Source organism: Puma concolor, chromosome E1 (genome assembly GCF_028749965.1).
Source record: "Puma concolor isolate L17-30 chromosome E1, mPumCon1.1.hap2, whole genome shotgun sequence".
In the NCBI taxonomy this organism is placed as follows: domain Eukaryota; kingdom Metazoa; phylum Chordata; class Mammalia; order Carnivora; family Felidae; genus Puma; species Puma concolor.
The window spans coordinates 3,907,058-3,929,648 of record NC_141680.1 but is presented as its reverse complement, the minus strand read 5'-3'; the positions used below and the strand labels follow the sequence as shown (position 1 = coordinate 3,929,648).

Sequence of the window (22,591 nt, the reverse complement as noted above, 5' to 3'; positions counted from 1 at the left end):
ACTGCCTCATTATTTCATAAAGGCAAAGACAGAATAACACAGTGATGCTTCATTTTTTTTTTTTTATCAATACCGATTTTTGAAATTAAAAAACAACCTTCTTTACTTTGGCTTCGTTGTAAATAATCGGGGTAGCTTGACTTGATATGTCAACAGTGTGAAATTCACAAGATGGGATTAGGTTGGGGAAAAAAATCTGAGCCGCTGATAGTACAAAAGTTAGTGTTTGAAGGATTTATTAATGCTTTTTTTTTTTCCCCTAGCACAGTGCCCTGTAGTGTCTCAGAACACCTGTCAAATACTAATTCATTCACATATCTCCACTATAGGGCCTTTTCATAAAAAGCTCGACCTCTAATTGTAAATCACTTCTAAATTGTCTTTCCTGGCTTTCTCTTCTGTGGAATGATGGAAAAATCACCAAGATTTCAATTAAGACTTTATGGGAACTTCAACCTGACACTCCCGGGGCTATAACTACAAGATATCAGAACATCTATTCAAAAAGGAAACTATAAATAACTTGAACTTCGTTGAATTGGCTTTGCTTTTATGAGGTGACTGAATAATCGGCGAGATTTAAAGATACTTTAACTACTGAGAATTAAAATAACCTCAGTGAAAAACCAGAAAATATTGTCAGCTGATTGTTTGCCATGCAGATGATGTCCTTACCAGGCCTAATTAAACTTTTTGAACAAAAACACTTACTAATTACATTAGTTCATATGTTGATTGCTCAATTTGGCTTAAAGAAAAAAAAAAGCAGTCAATCCAATTTGTGCACATAGTCAAGGCTCTGGTCAAAAGACAAAATCCTAAACTACAGAGACTATTCCAAAAGCATGACCATTGTTAACAACAAATGCGGTTTGTGTCTCCACATCCAAGGGACTGGCAGAGAGCTGGGGGTAGGTGATGACTGTGAACACCACCGGCTAAGAGGAATCTTCAGGCCAGTACAATGTTACCCCAAGACCCCGTTCACTGGCCTCAGTGTAGCGAGCTGCTTTTGTCCAATTTCCACCCTGCCCACTGACAACTGGAAGGTGTCTTTCCTTTGCACGTAGGAACTCAAACTGATAGCAAAACCGTGGGAGGCCCTTTAAATGTCAATAAAGGGTTTTTACGCACAAAAGGAAGAAAAGAAAAGAGGCAGGGGGAAAGAGAAGGGATGGGAAAAACCAACATTTCTGAAGGAACTGAGCAGATCAAAGGAATTTTATTCTCAAAGACCACTAAGTCAGGGTGTAACTACTAGCTGGCTGTGGAATCCTGCCTGAGCACTCTCTTCAATCTGGCAACCAGTCCCAAGTCCCTTAAACGAGGGGCATGAACAATCGGGTCTGCAAAAGCGGGACGCAGTGCAAAAATGGAGGAGGCCGTGCTTGTGCAACAGGAGGCGAGACCCTTCGCAGACCAGGGCGCCTGACTGGGCCTCGGTGCCCACCCGGCTCTCCGAGACCTGTTTTGCGCCGGCTTGCTCAAAAATCTGCATCCACAAGTCATGAGGCACAAACTATGCGACAACAACATGACAATTAATCAGAACCAGACTCCGAAACGTGTGTTTGTGGGGACGAGCAAACTTAGCAATGTGCCACAGTGGGAGAAGAATCACACAGTGGCAGCTGGGGGGTGCGGGTGGGGGAGGGCGCATAACTATAGGTTCACAAAAGATGCACACCCCATGGCATGTTGAGGGGCGAAATAATTTTCATTAAAATAGAATGTGGAAATTGGAAATTTACATCCCATACTACAGTCCTCTGGCATTCCTCTCCTCCTCACCCCCTCCCTTTTTTTCTTTCTTTCTTTTTCTTTCTTTCTTTCTTTCTTTTTTTTTTTTTTTTTTTTTTTTTTTGCTGGGGAGAAACTGACTTTCTACTGCAGCAAAGCTGTACAATTCAGAAATAGAACGGATCTCTCTCTCTCTCTCTCTCTCTTTTTAGCCTCATTTCTGACCCAACAGTGTTCACCAGTGCAAGCCTTGTCAGATTTCTTTCAGGACTTAAAACCCCATTACAAAGAGAGAAGCTGGATCCTTGGTTAATTCAAATCTGTTTCATTTCACCTAATTGTGACGCTAACAACACACACACACACACACACACACACATTTTGGTACACTTTTCTGGACCAGGATTGATTTATTTTAAAATCATTACTGAACTCTCCTTTGTAACCTGTGGATAGTAATTAATTGAAATCTCATCTTTAAATCCCAGCTAACACAAATACGCTGTTCAAAAGGGGCAAAAAAATATTTTTTGCCCCAAACTATGAAAGGCAAATGGAGGACGCAGGAGTGATATAACTCGCCCCAAACTGCAAATCCCTTTGCCATCTCCCAAGGGATCTGTGATTGCGGAGTCGGAACCCCCCGGGGAACAGGGCCGGGGTTCCCAACAGGGTGCCCAGCTGCAGCCCTGGGAAAGGGGGAGGGGGGGGCGTACAGCGGAGGCGGATCCCAGGGTCCCGCCACACTGAGGTTAAAGACAGTGGATGCTTTGCATTTGAGCCCGGAGTTAGGCGGACCGGTCGGCAAGCTTCCTGCAAAACCCTCTCCCCCCGAAGCATTTCTCAGCCTTCCTGGCTTCCAGAGCCCGCCGGGCGCAAATCCGAGAGTCCCCGGCCAGCGCCACGCGCGCCCGTGAGCCCGCTCTCAGCCCTCCCGGGCCCAGGACTTCCCGGCACGCGCCTCCCACGGCCCGCGCGGCGTCCACGGGGCAGGCGGTCCTCGGGAGCCCGCCCGCCCGCCCGCGTCCCCGCGGCGCCCCACTCACCCACGCACTCGTTGGCCTCGCGGGCCGTGGCGCGCTGCCAGGGCCGGTCGTAGTGGAACGGCTTGCAGCGGTCGCATTCCGGGCCGGCCGTGTTGTGCCTGCAGTCGCACACCAGGCTGTCGTCGCGGTCGCGCACGCAGCGGGCCGCGTGGCCGTTGCACTTGCAGCGGCCGCCCACCTGCAGGTCGGACACGGCGTAGAAGTACGAGTCGCGCGCCAGCTCCGAGTCGTCCTCGTTCTCGTCGCCGAACGTGTGCAGGCGGCTGAAGGCCACGCGGATGTCGGTGGCCGTGACCCAGTCCTGGAGCACCGGCGAGTTGTCGAAGTCGTGCGCCGAGGGCCGCCCGTCCAGCGTGCTGAAGGCGATGAGGCCGCCGGAGAGCGGGCGCATGTCGGTGTGCGAGTCGGTGCACACGGCCTCCTGCTCGTTCTGCTTGGTGATGGGCGCGCGGTGCGGCCGGTTGTACATCTTGCGGCACTGCGTGGAGTAGAACTGGAAGGGCACCCACGTGCGCCCGTAGTCCATGGACTTGAAGATGGCCATGGACTCGGGCCGCGGCGAGCAGAACTGCAGGCTCACGTAGGTCACCTCGAACTTCTTGCCGAGCGACAGCGTGAGCGTGACGTTGTGCGGGAACTGCAGGTAGTTCTCGGACTGCCAGCACGTCAGGTTGTGCGGGTTGTTGAGGTCGGTCAGGAAGGCGGGCGGGTGCGCCTTCTTGGGGTCGGACGCGTTGCAAAGGTGGCAGGAGCGCAGCCGCTCCTCGCCGCGCTCGCTCACCACGCAGTAGCGCGCGGGGGGCCGGCCGCAGGTGCTGGACACGCGCACGTCCTTGCCGAAGGCCGCGTTGACGAAGTCGGGGATGCAGCGGCGCGGGTGGCCGTTCTCGTCCGAGCAGGGGTCGGGCTGCGCCGCCTGGCCGGAGAACATGCTGAGCCCGGGCCCGCCGCGCACCGCGCCCACCAGGCACGCCACCGCCGCCAGCGCCGCCAGCGCCTCCCACACTGCGCGCATCATGCCGCGTCCAGCCTGCCCCGGCCCCGCCGCGCCGAGGAGTCGGTCCGCCCGCCGCAGAAGGCGCCTGCGGAGAGAGGGGAGCTGCGCTCAGCCAGCCCGCCCCGCGCCCTCCACCCCGCGGCGGGCGGCGAGCCCGGCTTCCCCGGCACCATCCCCGCCGGCCGCCCGCCCGCCCGCCTCGCCGCCCGCGGTCCCCGGAGGAGGGGGGCGGGAGGCTTCCCCCACACACACACACACACCCCACCCCCGCGCCCCCCGAGCCCGTTCTCCCCCGGCCCGGGCGGCGAGCCGGGGCCGCGGGCTGAACGCTCGGCTCCCCGGGCCACCGCCGCCTCCACGCCGCCCGAGGGGGGCACGCCCGCGCCCGCCCGCACCCTCGGCGGCCGGCCCGCCCGGCGCCCCGAGCCCCGGCGCCGCCGCACAGCGCGGGGGACCCGCACGGCCCGCGCGCCCCCTTTTTCCGCCCGCAGCCCCCGGGGTCCCTCCGGGCCGGCCCGGGTCGCGTCCCCGCCGCTCAGTCCGCGCTCGGGACTTTACCTCCGGAGAGGGCAAAAGAGAAAGAAAAGTTTGCCCGGCCCCGGCCCGGAGCCCGCGCGCCGCACGGCGGAGAGCCTCTCGCTCGCGGCCAGCAGGCGCGTCCCGCCTCAGCGCGGGCTTGCGAGCTCCATGCCCGGCGCGGCCGCCGCTGCCCCGGCCCCGGCCCCGGCCCCGGCCGCCTCGCTCGCCCGAGTGACGCCGCGGCCGCCCGGCTCCCGCCGCTCCCGCCGCGCTCCGAGTGCCGCCCAGCCCGCGCCCGGGGCGCACACACACTCACGCTCGCTGGCGCGCACTCACACACACGCACGCACGCCCCCGAAGGCTCCGCCGCCGCCGCCGCCGCTGCCGCCGCCGCCGCCGCCGCCGCCGCCGCCGCCGCCGCTGCCGGGAGTGGGGGGCGGAGGGGAGCGCGGGGGCGGGGGGCGGGGCCGCCGGGCGGGGCGCCGGCCAATAACGTCGGCGAGCAGCCGCCCGCTCGCGAGCAAAGTTTTAACCCCGGGAAAGAAGAAAGTTAAAGGGAAGCGGCCCGGGGCGCGGGGCGAGCGCGAGCGCCAGCGGGTGGGAACCGGGGCGCCCGGGGAAGGGCCGCGGAGACAAAGAGAAAGCGAGGCGGCGAGCGCCCGGGGAAACCCCGGAGAGGGGGCTGGGCCCGGCGAGCACCCCGGGGAGGGGAGGAGGGGCGGGCCGGGGACTGTCAGCCTCAACCCCGGGCCCCGCGCCGCCCCGGGGAGCCCCGCAGGTTTCCGCCGGCCCCACGCCCCGGGGGAGCGCGCCGGCGGGAGGGCGGGGAGGGGGGGGGGAGGGAGGGGACGCTGTGCTCCCTCCTGGTCCCAGCCAAACACATCTGTGTTTGTTTTCTTTGCTGCGCCGAGGTCGGGCCTTCCTCCAAGCCGGCCCGATGGCCCCCGGTGGCACCGCGCACAGGGCCGTGCCCCTGTGGGCAGACAGCCGGGAATGGGGAGGAGGAGGAGGAGGAGAAGGAGGAGGAGGAGGAGGTCACCCCTGCCTGCTCACCCCTTCTTCCTGAAGGCCAACCGGGAGCAGGCGAGAAGGGGCTACTGGCGTGTGCCGCCCCCCCCCTCCCCACCACAGTTGTCACCCTGCGGTTGGCCTATCTGCCGGAACGGGAACGCGGCTCCTCGCATGCCAGGGATGCGGTGCTGGGCTGGAGGCCGGAGGGGAAGGCCCCTTCCAGGCGGGTCTGCCGGCCTCAGGCTGGGGACAGCCCAGCCCGCCCCAGGTCCCCCCCGCCACAGGCTTGTATTTTCAAGGGTGCTGTATACCCTGTTCTATCTCACGGGAGCCTCACAACAGCTTTGCAAAGTAGGTCTTAACTCCATTTCGCAGATGAGGAAACCGAGGTCAAGAAGCTTGCCCCACGTCTCCCGGCTGGTAAACATCAATCAAATCCAGGAATAGACACCGGGGGCTCCTGCGTCTCCTCCTTGTCAAATAAGCCCGCCCAATTATCGTCTCACGAGGCATCCTTGGGGCCACCCAGCTTCTCCTTGCCTCATCCTCTGCCACCATACCAAAAGGACCGAGGACAGTGAGAGCCTCCTTTGACACTCTCGCAGCGGTAGCCAAAGCACTTTGAGGGAAGGAATACACCGGGCTGAGAGTTTCGAACTCAGTCGCAGTTGGTTTGTTACTTTTGGATGAATGATCTAGCAATAAATCCGGACTTTTGAAAGCCCGGGGTCCTGGTTCCGGCCCAAGAGCTGGCTTCCTGGATCCTCTCCATCGAGTGTCACGTTCGGTCTTACTGGCATTTTCATAAACTGTGAGAATCGAAGAAGGGGCCTCGGGGCTCATTTGGCCCAGCTCAGTCTCCTTGGAAAACCGCCTTCCCCAGCCTCCCTGAGAGAGGGCCACCCAGGCCAGCTCTTCCAGGGATGGGACTTCACCCACAGCCCAGGGACATAAATGCGACGACAGCCCGGGGTTCATCCTCTGCCCTCGGGGAACGCTTTAGTCCTGCCTTGCCCCCGTGCCATTGACCACTCCCTACGCTGTTTATTTGTGCCTTGCCTTGTGGCAGAGAGGATTCTCGGTGACTTATGAGGGTACTTACAGCATGACAAAATAACATAAATTAGACAGTGGGGTGGAAGGGGAGAAAGGAGAGGTTTAACGCTTGTGGGCTGTGAGATCCCAGCGCTGTTCTGAAAGGCAACATAGCGATGAGGAGCAGCGCTTTGAAACCCGAGCGTGTGGCCTTGGCAAAGTTAGCATCCTTCTGTGTTTTGCTTTCTTCATTTGTACAAAGGGGACAAGACTATCCATCTCATAGGGTTAGGAGCATCAAATGAGTTAACACATACGAAGATTGTCGCTTATGATACGTGCACATACACATTGTACTCCTGTAATGTACGTGAATAAAAGCGTCTGTGTGAATATACCTAAAGCGGGGCGCACGGTAAGCGGATGGAACAACGTTCGTCGTTACTATTAAGTTGGTAGCTCCTTGCAGACGTTGGCAGTAACTTAAAGCAGAGCCTTTTAATTACACGGAGAGATGTTCATGACATATAAAATGGGGGGGGGGAGCAAATTATAACACACTATGCCCCCAAAAGACACTATGCACAGTATAAGCTCCTTTTTATTTTTATTTCTGAAGGATGCATAAAAAGACAACGCGGTTCACTGCCATCATCTCAGGATAGTGAGATTCCAGGTGATTTGCATTGAGTTTTGCCTGCAGGTTCTCAAGGTTGAGTAGTAACGTAAGGAGGGGAGCTAAGAGAAGGAAGAAAAACCTGGAGGAGTAGAAACAGGAATAGAGCTAACCTCCTCCCTGGAAGGCCCTGTTCACCTCCGGTGGGTGGGCCACAAATGTGTCCCTAAGCTTTCTTGCAGCCAAAATTAAAAGGAGACCGTGTTGGTTAGACAATGCCCAGCGTCCGTGAGATAAAAACAGACCCATTACTCAAGAGAATTATAATTATTCATGTTGCTAACGTCAGACAGGCATTTCTCCTGGGGGGGTGGTGCATAAAGGAAACACAGTGTGTGATAGTGAGCACACATCCTCAACAGCATCACCATGGTGGTCATAGCGGCAAGCTCCGTGGGACAGTTTCTGTGATGGCCCATGACAGAAGCCGGTGGCATCACACCAAAACACGAGTCGGGAAAAGGCAGTCCGGCCAGGACAGGTCTGAAAGAGGCACGTCGGGGAGCCCAGCTCACTGCCCACCCTACTTGGGTCTATTTTGGGGTTATCTACTGGGCTGGCTCACAGAGCTGGCTCCGAGCCTTCCTCCTGCTGTGCTGTTTCTGTCTGCAGAGTTTGTTTTTCTTTTTTTAATTTTGTATTTTTTAAGTAATCTCTACACCCCATGTGGGACTCGAACTCATGACCCCAAGATCAAGAGTCACAAGCTCTACCCACAGAGCCAGCCGGGCACCCTCGTCTGCAGAGCTCTTGATGGATCCTGCATGGCAGCAAGTTTGGAAATGGAGCGTAGCTATTCTGTGTTGATAGCTGGGCTCACGCCGTGGTCTTGGGGTGGGGGGAGAGGGGCACTTTGATCTTTTATTGTGGTCACTTGGGTACTAAGTGACTAAGTACTAGGTGACTTAGTACTAAGTGACTAAGTGACTAGGTACTGAGCATATCTTCTTTAATAGTTCCTGGTGGGCAGGACTGTCTGTATCCTGGAGGTCCAGAACATTCTGGGACACAGTAGAACTCGTCTCCCTCCGATCAAAACCCGCCTCCCTGCCACTAATACACTTGATTCCATTCCAGCCCCACACGGAAGCCCAAACCAAGGCTCTCTGCCTCCTCAAAGTTTTGAAGTCAGCCCTCTATCATCCTTCATTTTTATCTTTTCGGCACGATGTTTCCAGTTTGCTTCACGATTTCCCACGGGACAGTGTTCTGGTCACTCGGCAGCCTCTCCCAATGCCTCTAATTTGTCAGTGTCCCTCCCTAAAGTATACTGCCCTCCGAGGGGACAAATGAAAAAAACAGATGTCCAAGTGTTGTGTGAGCTTCTCACAGTGGGGGTTATAAATACACACCCGAAAAGGCATGTTGGGCTTGAGCAGCAGGGTCCAAAGCACACACAGGAGTTCAAAACACAACAGTGCAGCTCTTGGGTGAGAAAGCAAATCCCCAGGTGTTTCTGGAAGGAATGCATCGGGAGGGGGAAGCCGCCATTCTTGGTGCCCAGCCTTACCTGGGAAGCCTAAGGATCCTTCTAGGAAGAGGAGAATGTGGCCGTTTTACAAGAAAATTTAGAAATAGAGGAGGAGGAGCAGGAGGGGGAGGAGGAGGAGGAGGAAAGCCAGAAGGCTCAGGCGCCCTAGAAATCAACAGGGGTGTTTCAAGGAAGGAAGGGTGGTGAGCAGTGTCCACATGCCTTCACGGTCAAGATAAGACCTGAAACGAGTCCTTTGGGTTGACTGAACGGCCAGGAAGTCGTGGGTGACCTTGGCTGTTTGGCTGGCAGTGGCAGAGGAGTGGTGGGGACAGAAGCCAGGCTGCCTCAGGTCATGAAAGCGGGGACAGCAAGGGTAGACAACGTTCACGAAGTGCGCAAACACGTGGAAGGAAGGAGAAAGGGTGATAGGAAGGAACAGACGCAGAGAGGTTGAAGACGGATAGAATCAGCCTTGGAGAAGTGGCCATCAGCCACTTCTTGGTTCAGCGGAACAGAGAGTGACAGCATCTCCTAAGGGCACGGGAGCAAGTTGAAATATTAGAGGTTTAACGATAGGTAAAAGCTTGATTGGGTCATTACGTAGGACAGGCTGATGCTTGCTGGCCAGAACTCAAGGTCCTGCTGAGGTTGGCGACCATCTGCAAGAAAGAAAGCCCCAACCGGCAAAGCCACCCCCCACCCCGCCGTGCTCAGCAGCCCTTGTGTAGACCTAGAAAAAGCAGAACCACTGAATTAATCTGGAGTTGCAGGTCTTTTCCAGGAGGTAGGATGGAAGGGGAAGAAGGTGGCTGCTGGGATGGGCCACAGAAGTAAAGTTAAAGAGAGAAAAAGTGAAGACAGGCCATGGACGGAGGAACTGGAGGCCAGGGTTCTAGAGCCGTGCTGTCCAATACGGTAGCCAGGAACCACATGGAGCTATTTCGATTCCAGCTTGAGTGATTTAAAATGAAATAACGGGGGCGCCTGGGGGGCTCAGTCGGTTAAGCATCCAACTTCGGCACAGGTCATGATCTCACGGTGTGTGGGTTCGAGCCCCGCGTCAGGCTCTGTGCTGACAGCTCAGAGCCTGGAGCCTGCTTTGGATTCTGTCTCCCTCTCTCTCTCTCAAAAATAATTAAACATTGCAAAAAAAATTTTAGTACTAAAAAATAAATAATAAAAGATATAAAATGAAATGAGGTTAAAGCTTCCTCAATTGACCCTCATTTGGATAGAAGCAATAAAGTTCCCTTCTATCATCGCAGAAAGTCCTATTGGACAGAGCTGGTCTAGAAGATTCAGGAAGACAGAAGAGGTGTGGTGAGTAGCTGGAGTCTGAATTAAAGATTCCAGAGGTGGGTGATAACAAGGCCCGCTGAGGACAAGAGGGGGCTTTCTGCTGGGAGGCAGAGGGGAAGGTGACTGGAGATAAGGAGGTCAAGGTGCTGGATGAGTCTTTTTTTTTTTTAACGTTTATTTTTTGAGAGACAGAGAGAGACAGAGCATGAGCAGGGAAGGGGCAGAGAGAGAAAGGGAGACACAGAATCCGAAGCAGGCTCCAGGCTCCGAGCTGTCAGCACAGAGCCCAACATGGGGCTCGAACCCACGAATCGTGAGACCATGACCTGAGCTGAAGTCAGACGCTCAACCGACGGAGCCACCTAGGCGCCCCTGTCCACCTGCGTCTTAAAGACGCACTGGACCAGCCTCGGGACTTGGGGCAGAGATGAAGGCTGAACCAGGGTCTGGTGTCTTCAAAGAGGAGCGTGCCCTGGATTGTGGGGCGGAGGCAGGCGGATTCCAAGAAGGAGCTCTGGAAGCTAGAACAGGTGCGTGTGGTTCTGGCCTTAAAGGAGCAGGGTGTCGTTTCTCCGAAGAAGCTGAAAAGAACTTTGCAGGTGGAGGAGGACAGCGGCCCCCTGTCCTGGGCGTTGGGCAGTATGGTGTGGGAGAATCGTCCCACTGAAGAGGCCCGTGGTGTGAGTGAGGGCCAGGCTGGGGGGGTAAGCGTGAAGGTTGGGGGGGGGAGCCACCAGTGAACACGGTGAGGACGCAGGGGAGGGCACCGGGGATGGGGAGCACTGGATGGCCCAGGCTGATGGTTTGAGAGTAAAGGCTCAGGAGAGGTGAGATGACCAAGGACCTTCATCCTGGGCATGACCGCGGGTCCTACTTTCTAAATCAAGCATTTATTGAATGCTTACTGTGTGCCAAGCCGTCTTCTAAGCATTCCATCAACGGCTAACTCGGAATACTGGTAACAGCCTTCCAGGATGGATGCAGATAGCCTCATCATCTCCTCTTTACGGAGGAGGAAGCTGAACTACGGAAAATTACTGTGCTGAAGTAGACGGCATCACTGGTAAGCAGACGAGCAGGGATTTGAACCAACCCGGGGCGGTGCCAGTGTCCGGAGGTCTCAGTCACCACCCACGGGCAAGACAGGCTTGGCTGACAATAAGCTTTTGACACATACGGGCCTCAGCTACGGCTGGACAGCGGAAGGGATGTGTGTCTGCCTGAACTATGAGCTGGGACCTGATTCGACTGAGCTTCTGAGTGTGTCTGGTTGTGTTAGGCGGGCAGACACGAAACGATTGGGTCCCCGGGACCCCCGACGGAGGCTGGACACTGCAGCAACGGAAGAGTCTGATGCAGGCGTCCGGGCTCCCCACAAAGGTCAGGGTGGCCTGCTTCGACAGTGTTTCCCCCAGAAACAGGAAGAAATGGAGGCAGGCAAACCTTGAGTTCTGGCCACCCCGGACCAGCTGTGTGACCTTGCTTTGCCCATCTCACGGTGAAATGGGGGTCATCGCGGGTACCATACAGGCTTTGGAGGCTGATTGAAAAGATGGCTGTGAAAAGAAAGAAGCTGGCCCGAGAGATGACAGTGTAGGGGTTTTCTGGCTTTTGACTGTCGACATCCCCAGATCTGGCTCCCGGATCCCTCACCCTGGAAGAATTAGGGGCATCCCCGTATTTCTAGAGCCCAGCTCTCCCGGTGGGCCTCCTGGAGGGTTGCTCAAGGGATCCCCTTTCCTCGGCAGAATTTCGGGAGATACGACTGTTCTGGAAACAGTTTTGGAGCATAGAAGAACAGGCCTGCAGAGAGTGTAGGGTTCCTGGAGATTTAGCCATTTCCTCAGCGGTGTGGATGATTCTCATCTTGAGCTCGGGCCTCCCCTATTGCCTGGCTTCTTGGCTGAGGATTCAGCAGTTGGGCACAGAAGCCCATACAAACCCCAAATCCCCCAAATCCTTTAATCTACCCGAGCTCTTTGAAGGGGTGAAAATGCCCCGGGGATAAGGGGACTGAGCCCCTGTCGTTTATTTTCATTTGCGAGAAGCTTTTGACAAGGTCCCACCCTGAACGCTATTAAGATAAGGAAAATGGTTCCTGGTGGGAAGCTTTGTCACGGGTGGAAGGAAACAAAGAATGAAAATAAGAGGAGAGTCCTGTGGGTGGAGAAAGTCGTTGGGGGAGGGGGTTCTCTTGAGTCCAGAGTTGGGGTTCAGTTCATTCAACACTGACACACACTCTGGAGGACATCCCCTCAGGGAAACCTCAAAGTCCAGGGGTGACATTGCAGTGATTACCCAGAGGAAGGGAATGAGTGGGAGGCTCTCAAGAGATAGTGCAGGCAGGGGCATCTGGGTAGCTCAGTCGGTTGAATGTCTGACTCTTGATTTTGACTCAGGTCATGATCCCAGGGTCGTAGGATTGAGCCCCACATTGGGCTCCACGCTGAGTCTGGAGCCTGCTTGGCATTCTCTCTCCTTCTCCCTCTGCCTCTCTCTCTCTCTCTCTCTCTCCTCCTCTTTCTCTCTCTCAAATAAAACTTTAAAAAATTAAAAAATGGAAAGTATAAATGGGCCGGGGACATATGGTTAGCAGAAGGTGATGTATTTGGGGGAGAAATAGCCTGAAAAACTATTATAGGGCTAAAGGTTTTTAGTCACAGTTGAAAAATGCTATTTTAGGGCCAGACTGTTTCCTTAAAATTGTTTCCCCACAGGGGTGCTGTTCACCTTTAGGGCCAGAAAATTCCTCACTGGGCAGAACGGTCTAATGCCACCGCTGGACATTTAGCATCCCGGACCCCTGCCCGTTAAATGACAGTGGGTCCCACCTCCCTGCACACACCAGTCATTTCCACCACTGAAAAAATGGGTCCTCACATTTACACATCCCTCCCTAGAAGAGCCTCCTATTCTCCCACACCGTTCTGATACACTTGAAATTTAGCCCAATGTGTCACTAAGCACAGCCTTCCCCGCAAAAGCTAAATAAATTCTCAGAAAAGGAGTCGGAAATGAAACAGGATGCATTTAAGTTTACGACCTTCTGGAAAGTTCTAGCCATCACATCTCAAAATGCCCTCGGAGATGGAGATGGCCTGGACCAGAGAAACATGATTGTGATAAGATCTGGTAACATGAATAAGGCAGAGGACGGGATGGAGAGTGTCAGGAAGGAAGACGCATTTTACACAAGGTACTGGGGTCGGGGAGGGGGATTGCCTCTCCGAGAAGGATCCAGTAGAGGAGAGTTAGGTGAGGAAGGGAGCTGTGGGGGTATGGGGAGGGGGGGAGAAAAATGTGTGCTCCAGGCAGAGAAAACAAGTGCGGAAGTCCTGAGGCACAGCTTGACTTGCATGAGGAACAAGAAGGAGGCCAGCTTGGTGGGGGCTTGGGCAGCGAGATGGAGAGTGGTAGGAGATGAGGTCAGAGAGGTGAGGGCAGGCCAGGGTACGCACGGTCTTGCAGAGCTTGATAAAGAATCTGAACACTTTGGGACACATCCTGGGTACCTCTAGGGCCTTGGAGTTGTTTTTCCCATGGTTCTTAACACCACATGGTTGCCCTGACTTGACTAATCCATGGGCGTCTTGAGGGAGGGGGACCCACTGTTTCACACGCTGCCAGCCACAGACTAGGAATGCACTACAAATTCATTAAAATTAAGCAACTAAAACCCACAGAATTATGGAAAAGTGCCCCCCCCCCCAAGAAGCCACTTGTGTCGTAATCCCTGGGACCTGTGAATGTGACCTTATATGGCAAAACAAGGTCTTTGCTGACGTGACTCAGTTAGAGACTATGAGATGGGAAGATCGCTGTGGATTATCTGGGTGGACCCTAAATGCCATCCCAAATGTCCTAAGAGAGAAGCAGAGGGAGAGCTGACAAGACACAAGAGGAGAAGCCACATGAAGTCAGAGGCAGAAACGACAGTGACGCAGTCACAAGCCAAGAATGCCAGCGGCCACCAGAAGCTGAAAAAGACAAGGGACTTTTTCTCCTCCAGAGCCTCTGGAGGGAGCACAGCCCTTGATTTCAATCCAGGGATACTGATTTCAAACCTCCAGCCTCTAGAATTGTGAGAGGATAGATGTCTGTTGTGGAAAGCCACCAAGGCTATGGGAGTTTGTTATCGTGGCCATTTACCAGCAAATCCTAGGGCTTCCAGAATGAAGAGGGTCCCCCTCAAATCTTAAAGGGTGAGCTTGGGGTAAATGAAAGGAACAAAGAGAGGGACACTAACAGTCTGATCCTGAAATGTCCCTGAAGTCTTGCTTTTGGTCTTCTCCTCATGAGCAGTGACAGAATCTCGCTGTCCATTCCCTCCCACAATGCTGAGTTGAGCATTTTCTGCATAGGCTTGCCGAGAGCTCGCTGTGTGTTGGGGTGTCATAAGCCCCCTTTTCTGGAAGCCAGGATTCCAGCCCCTTTATGATTCAGGACCCAGTCCGGAAGAAGTTGCAATAGTCTCCTGAGCATCTGAGAGAAAAGGAGCCACAATATGAGGGGTCTTAGCCCACGGGGAAGCCAGAAGCTCTTCACTTCGAGGTGTTTATACACTGAGGTCAGGCACCTTGGGTTCTTCTGGAACCACGGATTAGGATGCTTGAAAGAATGGGAGACCACTGGACGTTGTGACTCTATGAAGTCTATCCCAGTCACCACTGAGGGATTCAGAACAGGTCCCACTCAAATTCCCAAGGGTGCCTCTGTATTGGAGCCCAGCGGAGTTGGAGAAGGATGGGAAGAGCCCTCAGAAAGCATCTTCGGGGCGCCTGGGTGGCGCAGTCGGTTAAGCGTCCGACTTCAGCCAGGTCACGATCTCGCGGTCCGTGAGTTCGAGCCCCGCGTCGGGCTCTGGGCTGATGGCTCGGAGCCTGGAGCCTGTTTCTGATTCTGTGTCTCCCTCTCTCTCTGCCCCTCCCCCGTTCATGCTCTGTCTCTCTCTGTCCCAAAAATAAAAACGTTGAAGAAAAAAAAAATTTAAAAAAAAAAATAAAAAAAAAAAAAGAAAGCATCTTCTTCCAAGGCAAGAAACTGAGGCAGGGAGGTTGAGCGACCTGCCCAGGAGATGATGTTCCTAAAGATGGCTGGGAGTCATCAAAGTAGGTTATGGGTCACCCACTCGACCACACCTAGGGAAAACCTGCTACATTCGATCCTGCTAACTTAGGTGGGGGGGGAAATATCATGATTTGATGAAAAAAACGTTTTTCATGACAAATGATTACATAAAAAGTTTCTATATATAAAGGAGTAAGCTTCTGTTTCTTGCCAAAATCAACTACGTAGAATAGCTTATTTCCCCCCCCCCCCAAAATGTCGGTGAAATAAGGTATTGCTGGTCTACACGTCACACAGGGAGAAAGTTTAGGGGACTTCATTCCAAGAGGTGGTACAGGATGAAAACAGACGCGGACCATTGATTCGGATTGGGTGAGTGCACGGATTATTCGACCACCAACAAGGTGTTAAAGGAACGTAGGACTGGGGGAGGAAGAGAACCTCTCTCTCTCTCACTGATGTTGCCCTTCAGGCCAGGAGGAGCCAGCACGCTAGCCCCCCGAATGATGCCGGAAACTAGACACAGGGCTGCATAGATGCGACCCACCCTGCAGAGTGACCTCCTAGCCTCTGGCTGCGTGTGTGGTTTGTGGGGTCTGTGCGGGCACCCAGCTTCCCGCTGCTGCTTGCGAGGAGCTCCTTGAGGGGTCAGCAGGGCAGGGCAGGCCCGAGAAGGTCACTAGGATCGTGCTCCAGTCACACCTTCAGCTCTACACCCCTGTGACAGTAGGTGCTTGGACTACGCAATTATGTCCCTCCCGAAGTCATGTGTTGAAGCCCTAATCCCCAGTGTGATGCTATCTGGAGGTAGGGCCTTTAGGGGATAATCAGGTCATGAAGGCGGTGTCCTTATGAGAGACACGATCTCTCTCCTGGCCGTGTGAGGACGCAGCGCGAAGGCAGTCATCTACAGACCAGGAAGAGAGCCTTCACCAGGAACCAAACTGGCCGGCACCTTGGTCTTGGGCTTCCCAGCCTCCAGCTTGTGAGAAGTAGATGTCTATTGCTCAAGCCTTCCCTGCCGGTGGTGTTCTGTTACAGCAGCCTGGGCCGACTGAGTCAGCGGGCAAGTCGTTTCGCCTCCGGGAGCGGCAGTCACCTCTCCTGAGAAACGGGGATGGAAGCGTTCTCGGTCTCCTCCCTGCCTGCCGCCCTCCCTCCCTTCCTCCCTCCCATCTCTTCCGTGGGTATATCAGGAGTACCGAGTACAAAAGACCGCGAGATGTCCCGAGCTCCAAACGAATACACTCTTTATAAAGAACCCTGTACAACTGCCCTCGCCATGGTTACCACAGGGCCACCCCCCTCTAGAGAGGATGACGAACTGCCCTGGGCCACTGGAGATCAAGTAGGGGATGGTGACACTGGTACCACAAAAGTCTGGACTTGGTGTTAACAATACTTTACTAATTACTGGTAAGTCAATGAGCACGAACGATAAGTATTGTTAAAAGAAACCACTTCAGCTTGGGGTTGGGGAGATCCCAGCTTGGGGTTGGTGGAGTCCGTAATCATGATCACAGCCACAACGACCCGGCCACCATCACAGTCACCGTCACCATCACAACCACAGTCACATCACTGTCACCATCACAAACATAATCAGTCACCATCACATAATCACCATAATCACAGTCACCACCAGAATCACCACCAGAGTCACCATCACTGTTGTAATCACTGTCACCATCACAGTCACCGTCACCATCACAGTCACCCTCACAACCATAGTCACTGCCACCATCACTGTCACCATCACAGTCACTGTCACCATCACAACCATAGTCACATCACGGTCACCATCACAAACATAAACAGACACCATCAAAACCATAATCACAGTCACTGCCAGAGTCACCATCACTGTTGTAATCACTGTCACCATCACAGTCACTGTCACAACCACAGTCACTGTCACCATCACCATCATGACCATAGTCACCATCACCATCACTGTCACCATCACAATCACAGTCACAGTCACCATCACAACCACAGTCACATCACTGTCACCATCACAACCATAATCACAGTCACCGCCAGAGTCACCATCATAGTCACCATCACTGTCACCATCACAGTCACTGTCACAGTCACCCTCACAACCATAGTCACAGTCACCATCACAGTCACCATCTCCATCACCTTCACAACCCTAACCACAGTCACTGTCACCCTCATAACCCTAACCACAGTCACTGCCAGAGTCACCATCATAGTCACCATCACAGTCACTGTCACCATCACAACCATAGTCACATCACGGTCACCATCACAAACATAATCAGACACCATCACAACCATAATCACAGTCACTGCCAGAGTCACCACCAGAGTCACCATCACTGTCACCATCACAGTCACCGTCACCATCACAGTCACCCTCACAACCATAGTCACTGTCACCATCACCATCATGACCATAGTCACCATCACCATCACTGTCACCATCACAATCACAGCCACAGTCACCATCACAACCACAGTCACATCACTGTCACCATCACAACCATAATCACAGTCACCGCCAGAGTCACCATCATAGTCACCATCACAGTCACTGTCACCATTACAGTCACCCTCACAACCATAGTCATAATCACCATCACACCATCACTATCACAGTCACTGTCACCACCACAGTCACTGTCACCATCACAACCATAGTCACAGTCACTGCCAGAGTCACTATCATAGTCACCATCACTGTCACCATCACAGTCACTGTCACAGTCACCATCACAACCATAGTCACAGTCACCATCACAGCCACCATCTCCATCACCCTCACAACCCTAACCACAGTCACTGTCACCCTCATAACCCTAACCACAGTCACTGCCAGAGTCACCATCATAGTCACCATCACAGTCACTGTCACCATCACAACCATAGTCACATCACGGTCACCATCACAAACATAATCGGACACCATCACAACCATAATCACAGTCACTGCCAGAGTCACCATCATAGTCATCATCACAGTCACTGTCACCATTACAGTCACCCTCACAACCATAGTCATAATCACCATCACACCATCACTATCACAGTCACTGTCACCATCACAGTCACTGTCACCATCACAACCATAATCACAGTCACCGCCAGAGTCACCATCACTGTCACCATCACAGTCACTGTCACAGTCACCCTCACAACCATAGTCACAGTCACCATCACAGCCACCATCTCCATCACCCTCACAACCCTAACCACAGTCACCACCACAACATAGTCACAGTCACCATCGCAACCATAGTCACTGTCAGAGGCAGAATCACAACCACAGCCACAGCCACAGCCACGAGCACAACCACAGTCTGCATCGCCATCGCAGTCACAGTGACAATCCCGGCGGCAGCTCACGCGTGTGGAGTCCCGCACTTGCTGTCGGGCTGGTCCGGGAGCTGGCGCCCTGGGTCTCCGCCAGGGGGCTCGTGGCCGCGATGGTGGTGGCCGTAGGGCGGCTGGAAGGAAAATCGCGAGAAGCTTCTCTTCTTAGGGAGGCCCGGGGGAGGGGGGCGTAGCAGACCCTGACCCATGACGGCTCGCGTCGTCCCCCGTGCTCACTGCTGCACGCCCGACACCTAGCGCGGAGCTCGACACAGGGCAGGCACGGAAAACCTGCTTGCTGAGTGAACAGAGAGGGGCCCAGACGGAGCATCGGCACGTGGAGAGCAGGGATTCTTCGTGTCCAGAGCGTGTCCGGGCTCCCAGGCTAGCGGGTCCCATTTGACACTGCGTCCGTGAACACTTGTTTTCCATGAATCCTTCACCCGCCTGAAGCCTTGCAGGTCATGTTGGGCTCGCTCTAGGACTCGGATGATCCTTGGCAGAATCAAAATTCCATAATCTGTCACACACACACACACACACACACACACACACACACACCACGTCTCCTGGCTCCAGACAGGGAATCAGCCCTTTTCAACGGCAGCCAAGCACCCTCCCTGGGCTGGGTGCCCTCACCCTGGGTCCAAAGGACTCAGGAGACAGCTGTCTCCTGCCTGGGCCCCCTCAGCTAAGATCTGATTTTCTCATCATCTGGATAGTCTCAGAGACTCGAAGCGAAGGGATGAACCAGGCTGACCTTTCTGGAGGTTTGTTTAAAGCAGAACAATGTTTGTCTTGTCCAAACACTATGAATTACTCCAAAGAATGCTGCCCAGTTTTACAATCCACAGCTACAAACGGCTTACATAAATAGGGACTCGTCCCCTCCTCTCCCCCCCCAGCCCCGTTTTTAACAGCTTCTCCTACTCCCCCCCCCCCCCGCTTTCTCCCACTCTTCTGGGCCTTCCCCCTTCCCCCCCCTCACGCCTACTCTCCTCTGAGCCCCAGCCTGGTGAAGGGGCAGGTGTCGGGTGTTGCGGGCCACAGCTCACACCTGGGTTATTCCTGGCACGGATCCCCTATGGGGGGCAGCTTCTCTGTCCCTAGTGTGGACAGGGTTTGCCTTGCCAAGGGCGGGAGGGGGGCTCTGGGCACATTTGTACTGGTGGGGGGCGGGGCTGCTGTGTTAAGTCCTGCTGTGAAAGCGTGTTGGTAAGAAAAGGCCCCTAGGTTTGGGGGTTCAACGTCCAGTCGGTCTGAAGCCCACATCGACCGTCCTCGTTTGGTGGGGTGCTCAGCTCACCCACAGTCTTTCCCTCGCAGGCTGCACATTCAGGGGATCCCCAGGTATCTCCTAGGAGTAGACCCCCCCCCCCACTTCGGGCCTCCAGTGGGGGTAGGAGGAAGCAATTTTACTGCTGATCAGATATAAAGAACACCACACAACCGTGGGTCCCAGGAAGGGAGGGGCAGCCGGGGACAGAGCCCAGTTTCCTAAACTATGTCCCTAAAAATCGTCCCTACACCACCTGCATCAAAAATGCTTCGGGAAGCTTGTTTTCAAAAATGCAGATTTCCGGGCCCCTCCCCAGGCCTAGGGAAGTTCTCTCGGGGGGTTCCGGCCCGAGGCCGATGCCAGAGTCTGACAAACGCACTGTAACCCGGCTCCTCTGACCAACTGGGACAGACGTCAGCTGGTTGGGGGCTGGGGGTGTGAGTGGTCTGTGGGATCCTTCCACTGAGGGTCCCCGCTTGGCGTCAAGCCTGTTCCCATTTCCTCTTTGCTCTGCAGACAAGGAAACTGAGTCGGAGTAGGGAAGAGTGACTTCCACTCAGAAGCGGGTGAGGAGACCTGAGATCCGTGGCTGTAAGCTCTGGGACACGCACCTGGCCATTCCAGAAAGGCCCCCTCCTCCCCCCGCACCCCCAGCTGCTTCCCTGGTCATTCCAGCGTCTGGACAGAGCTGGAGTTGGATCCTAAGAGGGGTCACTGCTCCTTCCCTTCCCTTGATGGGAGGGTCCCGCCGGGCTAGAGGTGACCAGAGCCAAATCTGTCCCTCGAGGGGGACACACGGCGAGCCCCAGCAGCAGGAAAACCAAGCGCCTGGGGCCTCTCACCCTGGATAGAGCCAAGCCAGCCCTGCCCACCCGGAGGCTCGGCAGCCGGGCTGGGGGCGCTGTCGGCGCGCGGTCCGCGGGGTTAGGGCCGCGGCTGCGGCGCGCGATCCCGCTTCGCCAGAGGGCAGAGGGCGCCCCCACGGAGAGGCCCCCGCTCTCAGAGCTCGAAGGCCGTTGGTGCCCAACACTCGCGGCGACCCCGGGTCGAGAAGAGGTCAGAGGATAAAGCCGCTGGAACTCAGCCCATGCCCCGAGGCCGACCGTAGGGTCCGGGCAAGGAGCGGCGAGCTGGAGGCCAAGGCGGGCCCCGGGGCTAAAGAGCTGATCTCGCGGGGACCCCAGAGTGAAGCGTCTGGGGAGGGTCGGGATTGCACCAGCAGGCCCTGTCCCTACGATCTAAGGCTTGTGCGTTGGATTCCATTCACAATTTGGGAGATCCAGAAGCTTGCTGCGTGACCCCGGGCACGCTACGGGCGCCTCTGGGCCGCGGGGTCCTTCTCTCCTGCGAACCGCGCGGGCTTTGGGACGGATGCTCCCCAAGGCCCCGCTCCAACGTCCGCGCCTTGAATTAGCAGCGCCTCCTTCTAGTTTAGCATTTGATTTTCTAATCAAGCTCTTTGTCCCCTGCGGCCTTAACCCGAGCCCCCCCCCCCCCCGCCCCGGCTTCCCCGCTTCCCCTCGACCCCCGCCCGGGTCTCGCCCTCGCCCGACTTTTCCCGTCGAAGGCCCTCGAGGGAGATTCCCGGGAGCCGAGGCCGAGGCCGGCGGGTCCGCGGCGCGGGGCCGGGGCCGTATGGAAATGGCCAGAGAAGCCGGCGGGCGCGGCGGCGATTTATTCTGGGAGTGACAGCCCCTTTGAGCGCTCAGCGAATGGCATTTTCTGTCTGTGAAAGCCTTTCTTCCCACCTCTGTTCAGATGAGCCCGGGGGATGAATGCGTCCATTATCCAGCCCGCTGACCATTCTGAAACGCCAAATTAATTACTGAGCACTGAATCGGGCGCCGGGGCCGGGGCACCGGGAGGTGTGAAAATAGCGAGCGGCTGGAGGTGGGGAAGGCGAGGGGCGCAGCGCCGAGAGGCCGGGCGGGGTGGCGCGGCGCGGGGGTCGCGGCTGCGGCCGCCTGGGGGCTCGCCCGGGACCGCGGGCCGAGCGCGCCAAGTGCGCAGAGCGCGGGGCGGAGGCTCGGCCGTGCGCCGCGCGCGGGTGCGGGTCCCCGAGGCGGCGCGGGGGGGCCGGGCCGCCCCCGGACGGCCCCAGCCGCCCGCCACCCGCGCCCGGCCCCGGCCCCGGCGCTGCGCCGCTCGCGCTGCCCTCCGAGGCCTTCCCCAAACTTGGGCGCCGCCTCCCCCCCCACCCCCCCCACCCCCCACCGACCGCAGCCCGGGCCGCAGCTTCCCGACCGCGGGGCAGCCCCGGGCCGCCCCCCCGGGGCCCCGACTCCGGCTGGGCGGACGGCACTTACCTCCCGAGGCGCCGGGCGGGAGAGGAGGCGAGCTCTCGGCGGCTCCCGCTGGAGTGCGAGGGGCGCGGAGGAGCGCGCGCCTTTAAGACTCTTCCCCGAGACTCCGCCAGGTGGTGTCAGGCCGGCCGGGCCCGGGCGGCTCCTCACCCCCGCGGCCACCCTGCTCCCGGCCCGCCCCGGGCACGGCCCCGGCCGCGCGCTCCCACTCCGCGCCCTGCGGCGCCCGCTCCTGCCGCGCGCAGCCCGGAGCACGGGAGGGCAGGAAGGGGACAGCTGGGGACCCCCGGATGCCCCAGAGGGAGCCACTCATCCTACGCACTCTGGCTTAGGATGGCCTGGGGGTCGGCGGAAGCTATTTTTGGACCGGGTGCTGGGGCCGCGCGGGGGAGGGGGGCGCGGAGGAGAGGGTTGGAAAGTCTTGTCCAAGGACGTGCGACTCCGTCCCCCACTGTCATCACCTCGGGACGCGCCTTAGGTCCGCGCGAAACCGGTACTGTCGCCCTTGATCCAAGATGGCGAGCTGACACGCCTCCCCCAATCACCGCGGACAGGACCCGGGGCGATAAAACAGAGGCAGAGCCGTCGCCACTTAAAACCGAGGGGGGTGGGGGGGAGTGTCATTCACACTCCTGAAACAGGAAAGTTTAAGAGGACCCGAGGGAAGGCTGAAGGAACGCCAGTTCCTCAGGCGAGAAGCAGGAGTCGGCCTGGAAAGAGCCTAGAGCAACTCTCCCGCGTTACCTCCTCCAAGTTCAGGGTCGTGACCGCGTTCACGCGCGGCCGGCACCTGGGGGACCCCGCGC

General features: G+C 56.3%; 1 protein-coding gene across 4 annotated transcripts in view; it reads right to left on the bottom strand.

The window, feature by feature from the left end:
- The window catches only part of NTN1 (netrin 1), a 188,634-nt gene extending 166,752 nt beyond the window's left edge, over positions 1 to 21,882 (bottom strand). The window contains exons 1-2 of one of the 4 annotated variants that reach the window (XM_086685996.1): positions 21,789 to 21,882; positions 2,787 to 3,868 (exon numbers count right to left, since the gene is read on the bottom strand). In XM_086685996.1, the coding sequence (XP_086542122.1) occupies positions 2,787 to 3,804 (1,018 nt within the window). In that variant the 5' untranslated portion in view covers positions 3,805 to 3,868; positions 21,789 to 21,882. Of the gene's footprint in view, positions 1 to 2,786; positions 3,869 to 4,341; positions 4,565 to 4,618; positions 4,709 to 21,788 lie in introns of those variants that run through there. The other 3 variants (XM_086685993.1, XM_086685995.1, XM_086685994.1) reach the window with 3 other exon arrangements.
- Between the last annotated feature and the right edge of the window lie 709 nt (positions 21,883 to 22,591).